Source organism: Mustelus asterias, chromosome 17, assembly GCF_964213995.1.
Source record: "Mustelus asterias chromosome 17, sMusAst1.hap1.1, whole genome shotgun sequence".
NCBI classification, from domain to species: Eukaryota; Metazoa; Chordata; class Chondrichthyes; order Carcharhiniformes; family Triakidae; genus Mustelus; species Mustelus asterias.
Genome location: NC_135817.1, coordinates 71,457,008 through 71,468,890, shown reverse-complemented (window position 1 = coordinate 71,468,890; position 11,883 = coordinate 71,457,008). Strand labels below are relative to the sequence as shown.

The 11,883-nt window shown below is 43.1% G+C and overlaps 1 protein-coding gene across 2 annotated transcripts in view; it reads left to right on the top strand.

Moving 5' to 3' along the window:
* The first annotated feature begins 606 nt into the window (after positions 1–606).
* LOC144506195 (uncharacterized) overlaps positions 607–11,883 on the top strand; it is a 33,710-nt gene continuing 22,433 nt past the window's right edge. The window contains exons 1-3 of one of the 2 annotated variants that reach the window (XM_078232051.1): positions 607–721; positions 4,340–4,406; positions 10,116–10,207. In XM_078232051.1, coding sequence (XP_078088177.1) covers positions 641–721; positions 4,340–4,406; positions 10,116–10,207 — 240 coding nt within the window. In that variant the 5' untranslated portion in view covers positions 607–640. The remainder of the gene's footprint in view (positions 722–4,339; positions 4,407–10,115; positions 10,208–11,883) is intronic. The other variant, XM_078232052.1, reaches the window with a different exon arrangement.

Here is an 11,883-nt window from a genome sequence, read left to right as displayed (position 1 = left end):
TTCCAAAGTGCATAACTCACACTTTTCCACATTGTATTCCATCTGCCAGCTTTTTGCCCACTCTCCGAACGTGTCCAAACCCTTCAGCAGCCCCCCTGCTTCCTCAATGCTACCTGTCCCTCTTCATGGCTTTGTAATGTAAGCCGACTTGTGACAGTAATAAAGTAAATTTAAACTTAACCCCTTTCAAAAGAATAAAACCCATGACACTTCTTCTACCTTAGTAAGAAGTCTCACAACACCAGGTTAAAGTCCAACAGGTTTATTTGGTAGCAAAATCCACTAGCTTTTGGACTTTAACCTGGTGTTGTGAGACTTTTTACTGTGTTTACCCCAGTCCAACGCCGGCATCTCCACATCATTTCTACCTTCCTCCAGTTATGAAGAAATCATACTTGAGCCAGAACATTAACTCTGTTCTTCTCTATACACACACACACTGCCAGAGCTGTCCAGCATTTTCTGTTTTAAAATAAACCTGTTGGATTTTAACCTGGTGTTGTGAGACTTCTTGATTTTGGATTGCCAGCAGTAGGGTAATGCGCATGCGTGGCCGGGGCGCAGTCAGTTCGCCAATCAGCAGGCGGGTGTCTCGGGTTTGAATGAGTGGCGGTTGGAGCGCGAGGCCGGGCGGCCGGTTATGGCGGCGCGCGATGTGCTGCAGGGCCTCAAGCACAATAGCTGCAGGTTCACGGAGACCATGGAGCGGATATTTGAGAAGGTAGTGAGGGGCCTGGCGCTAGCAAAACGGGGCGGCGGAGCTTGTCCCGGGCTCGGCCGGTGCCTGCTTGAATCTGCAAACTTTAGCTAAGAGCTGCTTCGAACGGGGCTGTGATTGGTACCGATGCCTGGGAGGGGAAATCATAGAATCCCTACCGTGCAGAAGGAGGCCATTCAGCCCATCGGGTCTGCGCCGCCTACCATCCCACCTTATCCCCGTAACCCCACATATTTACCCTGCTAATCCCCCTGACACTAGGAGACAAGTTAGCATAGGCAATGCACCTAATCCACACATCTTTGGGGCGGCACGGTGGCACAGTGGTTAGCACTGCTGCTTCACAGCTCCAGGGACCTGGGTTCGATTCCCGGCTTGTGTGGAGTTTGCACATTATCCTCGTGTCTGCGTGGGTTTCCTCCGGGTGCTCCGGTTTCCTCCCACAGTCCAAAGATGTGCGGGTTAGGTTGATTGGCCATGCTAAAATTGCCCCTTAGTGTCCTGGGATGCGTAGATTAGAGGGATTAGTGGGTAGAATGTGTAGGGATATGGGGGTAGGTCCTGGGTGGGATTGTGGTCGGTGCAGACTCGATGGGCCGAATGGCCTCTTTCTGTACTGTAGGGTTTCTATGATGATCTTTGGACTGTAGGAGGAACTGGAGTTCCACACACGAGGACGGCCTCAACCGGGATCTTGGGTTCATGTCACACTATCTGTAACCCCCACGACTTGCCTGGGCTTGCAAAATCTCACTAACTGTCCTGTCTGGAGACAATACACATCTCTTTAACCTGTGCTTAACGCTCTCTCCACTCACATTGTCTGTAGCTTTAAGACTTGATTACCTGTAAAGACTCACATTCCAATCATTATTTTGTAAATTGAGTTTGTGTCTTTATCTGCCCTGTTTGTGAATAGAACTCCCACTCGCCTGACGAAGGGGCAGTGCTCCGAAAGCTAGTGGCTTTTGCTACCAAATAAACCTGTTGGACTTTAACCTGGTGTTGTGAGACTTCTTACTGTAGGAGGAAACCAGAGCACCTGGAGGAAACCCACGTAGACATGGGGAGAATGTGCAAGCTCCACATAGACATTGACCCAAGCTGGGAATTGAACCCAGGTGCCTTGAGGCAGCAGTGCTCACCACTCCCACTGTGCTGCCCACTGGGTGCCCTGGGGATGGATCTGTCCGGTCCACTGGGTGCCGGGTGGGGTAGAGGGGCGGGGGGTGGAATCAGTCAGGCTCACTGGGGGATCTCTCAAGCCCACTGCTACCTTGGAGAGGTGGAGGAATCAGCCTGGCCACTTGCATCTGTACACGGCAGAGGGGCTTTGCCAGAGTTGCCCCTGGCTGTTGCCTTCACTTGGAAGGATGTGGAGGTTAGATGTACAATAGAGTTGCACTTTGGTAGAGTGGCCTCCTTCTGCACAGTGCAGAAGGAGGCCATTTGGCCCATTGAGCCTGCACTGACAATCCCACCCAGGCCCAATCCCTGTAACCCCACGTATTTACCCTGCTAGTCATCTTGACACTAGGGGTAATTGAGCATGGCCAATCAATCTAACCCACACATCTTTGGAATCTGGAAGGAAACTGGAGCACCCAGAAGAAATCCAAGCAGACATTGGAAGAATGTGCAAACACCACACAGTCACCCAAGCCTGAAATTGAACCTGGGTCCCTGGCAATGTGAGGCAGCAGTGCTAACCACTGTGCCACCATGAGTGCAGTGAGGTGCTCGTCTCACCCCTGGCTCTTTAACCAATTACCTTAAATCATAGATCGTAGAATCCTGCAGTGCAGAAGGAGGCCATTCAGCCCATCAAGTTTGTACCGACCACAATCCCACCCAGGCCCTATCCCCCTAACCCCATGCATTTACCCGAGCTACTGCCCCTGACACTAAGGGGCAATTTAGCATAGCCAATCAACCCAACCCACACATCTTTGGACTGTGGAGGAAACCAGAGCACCCGGAGGAAATCCACACAGACACGGGGAGAATGTGCAAACTCCACACAGACAGTGACCCCAGCCTGAATCGAACTTGGGTCCCTGGCACTGTGAGACAGCAGTGTTAACCATCGTGCTGCCCAAATCTACGTTTCCTGTAAAGCAACCCTGTTGCCAATAGGAACAGTTTCTTCTTATTCATCCTATCAAAACCCTTCACAATTTTGAACACTTATGTCAAGTCACCCCTTAACTTTTTCTGCTCTAATGAGAGCAACTCCAGCCATTCTAGTCTGAAGATTCTCATCCCTGTTAGCATTCTGGTAAATATACTCTGCACTTTTGATCTCTAAGGGAGGCAGTGGTGTAGTGTTATTGGCAGTGGACTAGTAATCCAGGGGTCCTGGTTCAAATCACATCACAGCAGATGGTGGAATTTGAATTCAATAAAAATCTGGAATTAGGAGTCTAATAATGACCATGAGACCATTGTCGATTGTCATTAAAAAAAACCATCTGATTCATTAATCTCCTTTAGGGAACGAAATCTGCCACCCTTACCTGGTCTGGCCTGCATGTGACTCCAGACTCTCAGTAATGTGGTTGACTCTTAACTGGCCTGTGAAATGGCCTAAGAAGCCATTCAGTTCAAGAGCAATTAGGGATGGGCAACAAATGCTGGCACTTGCCAGTGATGCCCTCATCCCATGAAAGAATAAACAAAAAAAACTCTGCATCCTTCCATTGTCCCTCAGAAAATGGCTTTGCAAAAGCTGCAATTTCAAAACTTGCTTTTAATGCTTCTTTTATGTTATGCACATTATTGTTTTTTCAACGACTTCCAATTCTGCCAACTTGTCTTCTTGTAACTTGCCTGTGTGCTTGCCATACGTATCAACATAGAATGATTCATAGTTTCTTTTAATGCTGTGCATCTCCACATCGTGTTCTTTGGCAACAGATACTGTTTGCGAGCAAATTAAGTATAGAGGCTTGCTTTGATTTTAAAATAAATAAAGAAGTCTCAGAACACCAGCTTAAAGGCCAACAGGTTTATTTGGTAGCACGAGCTTTCGGAGCGCTGCACCTTCATAGGCGAGTGTCTGTGCCCACCCCAGTCCAATGTCGGCATCTCCACATCATAAAATAACTCTTTCCATTTGCTTAAAAATACATGGCATTCTTTATTTATTTTTCATAGACATGGTTAAGTATGTTTTTAAATTACAATCCTGCAGCTATCTGCATATGCAGAAATGTACTTACTGAATGATTTCCAGTTAGAAGTGTGTTGGACCTAAATTCCATGCCCAAAAGAAACTTGGCTTCTGCTTACGAAAATGACAGCAAAGCTGCGCATGCATCTGCGTAATGAGTTACATGCACAGGTGCAGATGTTCTTCACCCATCATTAAGATCTCCTGAACCTTTAATGTTTTTAATGAAAACATTTAGTGTGACTTTAGAAATGCTCAACAGACCACATGGCAACTTTACACGGCCAGATGTGGCCCCCCCAAACTAAAGCTAAAATATGTAGATTGCAATATGTGTTTATTGACAGATATATTTATCATACATTTATCAAATGTAAAAAATAGGATTTTATATGTAGTTTAATCTAATTGAATAAGCAAATGAGTGAAATCTTTTTGGGTTTTTGTAGTACAGCCAACCATTTGAAGATGACCTTGTTATTAATCTTGAGGATATGACTGTTGAAACTCTAACAGGTAAGACAAAATAACTTGGCACATAATATCTAAAATTTCTGCAAACCTGCGGGGCTTTTAATTTATTTTATAATGGGATATGGGCATCACTGGCAAGGACAGCATTTATTATCTGTTACCCATCTGTAGGGTCCATTCATTCCTTAGGATAGATCATAGAAACCCTACAGTGCAGAAAGAGGCCATTGGGCCCATCGAGTGTGCACCGACCACAATCCCACCCAGGCCCTACCCCCATATCCCTACATACTTATCCGCTAATCCCTCTAACCTATGCATCTCAGGACACGAAGGGGCAACTTTTAGCATGGCCAATCGACCTAACCCGCACATCTTTGGATTGTGGGAGGAAACCGGAGCACCCGGAGGAAACCCACGCAGACACGAGGAGAATGTGCAAACTTCACACAGACAGTGACCCAAGCCGGGAATCAAACCCAGGTCCCTGGAGCTGTGAAGCAGCAGTGCTAACCGCCCATAGATGGAGATGGCACTGGCACGATGTTGAAATGAATTTCTTTTATTGAACAGAACTTAAATCATTACAAAAATGAATAAAAGAGAAAAGCTAGAGAGAGAGAGTCTGGCTTTTTCTGCCAGTCCTATACTGATCAAAACAGAACTCAAAAACAAAACTGAACTGAACTTACGAACATAGAGCTGAAACTACAATATATGTTATTTGTTATCTTTATTATTGAAATTGTTTGGTACATGCTGTCTCTAACTTGGAGAAATAGGCCTCACAGCTGTTGTTTATGAAAAAACTTTATTTGGCAGATAAAAAGCCTGTTTTGCTGGCATTGTACTTCCCAAAAATGCAGTCAATTTCTAGCTAACCCAGCATGTCTTCTGAGTTTTAAAATGTAATCAAGTTAATTTTTTAAGCTTAACAGAGTTGGTTACATAGGCAGAAATATCTTAAAGTTAAGTTTCGTATAAATGAAGCAAGGATCCCTCACCATCCATCATTGCCCTTGTGCTGAGTGTCGTGCTAAGCTATTTTAGAGGGCAATTAAGTATCAACCGCATGTCTGTGGATTTGAAGTCACATGTTGGCCAGTCCAAGTAAGGGTGAAGGCCTTCCCTAAAAAAATGTGAATAAGCCAGGTTGGTTTTTATAACAATGAATAACAATTTTGTGGTCACCAATATCAAGACTAACTTTCAATTCTAGATTTCATTAATTGAACCCAAGTTCCACCAGCTGCTGTGGTGAGATTTGAACGCATGTCCTCAAAATATTATTAACTTGGGCATCTGGATTACTGGTTCAGTGGCATTACCGCTATGTCATATATTTGCAAGTGAGGCCAGAGAGGTTTAAGAGATGGTAATGATGGGGAAAAGAGGTTTTGTTTTTGGTCTTTAGGACAATCCTGATGTAGTGAACAGTTTTGATGGGGTCGAACTGCAATATTTAATGTGGTTCAGTCAAATCCTGGTATTGGGTGGTTATACTAATTGCGTGCCAGATATGCTCCGTTCCACTCCCATTGGTTTTGAGGGAACAAAGAAGGGTCCCATGGTCAAGAGAAGAAACTAGGGAGGGAGACCATTAAAGTATTCTGGGTCAAGGCTTTAAAGGTGAAGATTTAGGATTAGTTGAGCAGATCAATGAGTGCAGAAGTCTTGTTGCAGGGGTACCAAAGATTAAGCAGCTACGAGTTTAAAAGTAGAGCTGTAAATGACTGTGATGAAAAGGTGTATATAGTCAAGTGAGATGGATTGGACAAGGTGAGGTACTCTAAGGCAATGTTTATCAAACTTATTTTTCCAGGACCCACTTTTGCCCATGCCACGTTCACCTGCCTTTAAGCGTGCTTGGTCCTCACAATCTCACTCCAATCAGGTTCACAGGATGAGCGGGCAACACGCATATCAGGTGTAGAGTTCAGCTGGTTCCTTTGTGCAGTCTTCTTTGTGAGAGTGGAACAACCCACCTTGTGCATGTAGGTCATCACGAAGGGCAATAGCAACAAAGTGCTTATTTTACTCAGCACTGAATATTCCTGGGAGTTGCTAATTCAGAATGATGACAACCTCATGGACTTGTGGCGTGTTTTTAATGTGCTGTCACAGGTCGAATGCTCAGTCTGCTCATTTGGCGTTAACTGTAAGTTCATAACTGACTCTGGAATCTCAAACTCAAAGGGATTTTTCACCCATCTCTTCTCTTTCAAAATCTGAAACTTCTCTTCTGGAAAGTAGTGACAAAAACTGTATCAGTGCACCAAGATGCGACTGAATAAGACTTGTCAGTGTATTGATAGTTCCCTTATTAACACTGTTTTCTTTGATGTGCCATAGTAGTGTGTGGAGCATGGAATATTTTTGGTTTTTTATGTGCACTTGGCAAACTTTCAATAACTTTTGGATAGCACCTATTTGTTCCCAATGTTGAAAGCTGACACAGGTAAAGATACCTCTGAGTCTATTCGTAGGTCAAAATACTTTGGTTTATTTGCACAATTGTGGGAGACCGTCCGATGCCTAACATGGCCTCAGATGTCTCAGCAAATACAGGCTAAACACATACATTTATATCCCACCTTGCACGTACGCAGGTTCCCAGGCTCTCAGGTTCCCAGGTGATTGCACATCTCCCTGTGTAAACCTTGCTGTCTTGGCGTTTTCTTCACGGTTATCCCAAGGCCGTGAGTGTTGTTTTTCTCTGTGAGCACAGGTGGGGTATCTTACTAACGTACAAAGTTACAGTCTTCGCACAAACAAGTTAGTTGGCATACAACAATTTATATACGTTCGTAGGTACTTGTATAATGTATATCGGTACAGGTAATATATATGAAGGTATCATTACACGTCACAAAAGGCCTAGATATAGGCTCCCATTGTTACACAGCAATACATAATTAAAGAATACAAAATGGCGGATTAGCCACATTCTTGAACAGAAAAACATACGACAGCTGTACTCTTATCTGTTCTGGAAACATGAGCATGAAAACACCCTAACGTAAACATGAGTTCTACAGTATTTCTCACACAAGCTCTAAATATCACAGAGGTCACTGTGACACTTCGAGTATTGAAGTTCATTAACCCATTCCCGACTTCAAAGCAATCATCATTCTTTCCTTGCAATTTTAGGTTCAGTTTGTTTAGAATTAAAGAGATGCCTGCAAGGTAAGACAGTTAGCACCCAACTTTCATCACCAAACAAATAAGCCAGAGGGGGCAATTTCTCAAACAGGAAAGCAGGGATTTCATGCCTCAGTTCGTAAACTCTGTCAAGCATCAAACAGCCAACGTACCTCTGTGTTTGTGTGCTTGGCCTCCATTTTGGAACACAGACTTGAAAAGCCTAATATTGAGTGCACTGCGTTTAATGAAATTCATGAGTTTCACAGTTCAACGCACTTCAAGATCAGAATTCCTTTCGATGCCAGTGTCTCATGGTGAACAAGCAATGATTCCAGACAATGTCTTGACCAGCTGCTTCCTTAATCCTTATTATTACTCCACTGTTTTTCCCAGCCATGTTGGCTGCCCCATCGCTAATGATTCCTCTGCAATTAACCCAGTCGACCCCGCAGTTTCCAACCATGTAACTATTCAAAGCTTCAAAGATCTGTGAGCCAGTCATGTTAGTTGGTAATGTCATGCAGCACAGCATATGCTCAAAAAAATCATTGTGCCAAACATATCTAATGTAAACTAGCAAGGTTTTGCAATCTGTAACAGATGAACGTCTGTGCTTTAATCTGTATTGAGAATTCCCATGCCAACTTTAAATGAGAAATAAGCTGTACTTATAAATTCTCAGCAATTTCACATATTTGATGGGCCAGTGTTATAGCTAAGTGGGATTCATTTCAATTTCTCAGCTGACCATACCTAGGACCATGCAAGTCATGTCTAATGCTGCAGGGAAAATTAATCTCTGCAAAAGTATTGGGTGTTTTCTCTTCAGCTATATGGTAAGCTGCCATAAATGTGCTTTGTCATTCAATGTTAAATTTCTGCTGAGGACTTAAGCAGATGATTTCATTTCTTGCTGCATCCTTTGAAAAAAATCTAAAGGATTGTTCTCGATTGCCATGTTTAGTTTTCAGATGTCTTTGCAGTTTTGAGGGTTTTAAACTCTCATTTGCCAGTATTTCCCCACATATAACACACGCAGGCTTTGCATTCTGATTTGCGTTGGCAAAACCATACCTCAAGAAATCATCTTTATACTGCTTTGTTCCTGATAGTAGTTTCTTCTGTTCTCCGGAGGCCCTGGCACTCTGTACAGAGCTAACAGTAACACTGCTTTGTTCTTTCATGGACTCCCGGAGCAGCTCTGTCCAGCAGATTCCAGTGTGAAAGCCTGGCCAGTAGATGCACTGCTTATTAGTGTCTCTGATCATCTCTATGCCAAAATACGATCCATGTCCACAGTCCTCCTGTCTATCTCGTAAGTGAAAGAAGATCGCATCCAAGTGAATTTGCACTGAAAGCACGTACGTACAGTGTTTGTGGCACCAGATGTATGTGCAGGGAGTGCTGACTTGCACAACTTTGCCTCTTATGGTCAAAGACTACTATTGATTATGTTTATTTCAACTCTTGATGCACGGAAGTTGGCGTCTCCAACTGGAAGATGTTACAAAATCTCTTCTACTTGAGATGGTCTCAGTGCTTCACTCTTTTCATCCCCTGTATGGCTTACAAACTTACTTTCCAACGGAGTAAAAAATAGACAGTGAGATTCAGTATGCAGTTCTTGGTACCTAATTCAAGTGACCTTTGGGGAACACCGTGACCCTTTTTACACCCACTCACGTGTTGTGGCCCCCAATTGAAAAAGCATGGTTTTCTAAGGAGGAGAAGCTTCCAGGGGATTAAGAGGAAAGAGCAAGCTGTGAGGGTCTGACATCCAGAATAGAGGTTTCATTAGAACAGGTGGGTGAAGGAAAATCAGACGTGACTTGTGCTAAATTTTCGAATCAGAGCTTGGATGTCAATATAACCTTCCACAATACGGATATCTCTGGCAATAGTCTTGTTTAATCACTAACAAACATGAGAGGGAAATTTGTTGTTCCATTGACGAGAGTTAAAATGGGCTGTGGCAGATGGGATGAACTGAATGAAAAGGAGATTAACTGGGTTAGATTCCATTGGGCAAGTTGCGCTGGAAGATTTGTGAAGGAGGAGGATGGAGTTAACGTTTCGAGTCCATGTGGCGCTATGGACTTTAACCCTGTTTCTCTCTCGCCCCAAATGCTGCCAGGCCTGCTGAGTTTATCCAGGATTTTCTGTTTTTCAGAATTCCAGCACCTGGAGTATTTTGCTTTATTTTTTAAAAAAAGTAAACCTCTAATTTGGGTGTATCTTTCTGTAGCTTTTAAATGAAACAACTTTTCGCATGGTGACAAAAGAGTTAAGTGAAATGTTAATTCCTCTGAACAATGAGTAGCTGTTAATTATGTTCCTATGGGGAAAGTACTTGATTTCTATTGTGGCCCTGTTCTCTGGAAAGGGTGAATGATTTACTACAGAGGCTGATTATAGAATTTAGTTACAATTGGTTGGTCTAGCCTAACCGGTATAGGTCTGTCTTTTTTAAGAAAATCTGAAATGGTTTGCTTAGTTTTAATTCATTGTCCTCAAACAATCGTGACTATTTGGGAATGTTTAAGGTGATTTGAGTATTGTATTTTCATATTTATAGAGTGAAAGTTTTAGTAACATTTATTGAAGTTCTTATCTTTTTAGGTCCTGTCGCATGGTGCCCCATTGACTCTAAGCCTTATGTCCTGAGGAAACAAACCAGAAATAACTCTAAGAAAAAGGTACATATGAAATAATGTATCTATAACATTTCTTGTTGCTTCTCGGTTGATTTACCGGTATTATGATGTACTAATGTTGGCTTGAATTTCAACTGATGGTTGACTTTGAGTACTCTATATAGAAACAAGACATAATTATTTCAAAAATTGGCACTACTTTGAATTAGATTTTGTGTGTAATGCATTGAAGGACATGGTCTGTGCTATGGTGCCTTAGACAGATTGGGCCACCTTGTTTTTGATCAGTTGCTACACTTTTTATTATCCTTCTGTATACTTCTGTTATCTGCTTGAGTTATCCTGGGTATGTGATCTAGCCACTTTAGGTGATTTTGCCTCAAAGCCTGTAGTACTCTAAAAACATTTCACAGAAAGCATTAACTTTTTAAAAAGTTAGGTACAGCTGAACAGAACCATAAGAACATGAAAACTAGGAACAGGAGTAGGCCATCTGGCCCTTCAAGCCTGCTGCACCATTCAATAATATCATGGCTGATCTTTTTGTGGACTCAGTTCCACTTGCCCACCTGCTCACCATAACCCTTAATTCCTTTACTGTTCAAAAATCTATCTATCTTTGCCTTAAAAACATTCAAGGAGGTAGTCTCAACTGCTTCACTGGGCAGGGAATTCCACAGATTCACAACCCTTTGTGTGAAGAAGTTCTTCCTCAACTCGGTCCTAAACCTGCTCCCCCTTATTTTGAAGCTATGTCCCTTGTTCTAGTTTCACCCGCCAGTGCGAACACCTCCTTGCTTCTCTCTTGTCTATTCCCTTCATAATTTTATATGTTTCGACAAACCCCCCCCCGCAACTCATTCTTCTAAATTTTAATGACTATTGTCCCAGTCTACTCAGGCTCTCCTGATAAGCCAACCCACTCAACTCTGGAATAAACCTAGTGAATCTCCTCTGCACCCCCTCCAGTGTCAGTACATCCTTTCCAAATAAAGAGACCAAAACTTTGTACACTACTCCAGGTGTAGCCTCATCAGCACCTTATACAGCTGCAACATAACCTCCCTGTTTTTAAACTCCATTCCTCTAACAATGAAGGATGAAATTCCATTTGCCGCCTTAATTACCTGCTGCACCTGCAAACCAACATTTTGCGATTCATGCACAAGTACACCTAGGTCCCTCTGCACAGCAGCATGCTGTAATTTTTTACAATTTAAAAGTCTATTTTGCTGTTATTCCTGCCAGAATGGATGACCTTATATTCACCGACATTGTACCCCATCTGCCAGACCTTTGACCCCTCACTTAAACTATCTATGTCCCTCTGCAGATTTTGTGTCCTCTGCACACATTTCTCTACCACTTATCTTGGTGTCATCTGTGAATTTTGGCACTCTACACTTGGTCCCCAACTCCAAATCATCTATGTAAATTGTAAACAGTTGCGGTCCCAACACTGGTCGCTGAGGCACACCGCTAGTAACTGATCGCCAACCAGAAAAACACCCATTTATCTCCACTCTTTGTTTTCTGTTAGCTAACCGATCCTCTATCCATGCTAATACATTACTGTAACGCTGTGCACTTTTATCTTATGGAGCAGCCTTTTGTGCGGCAGCTTGTCAAATGCCTTCTGCAAATCCAGACATACCACATCACGGTTCCCCGTTGTCCACCATGCTCGTAATGTCCTCAAAGAATTCCAGTAAATTATT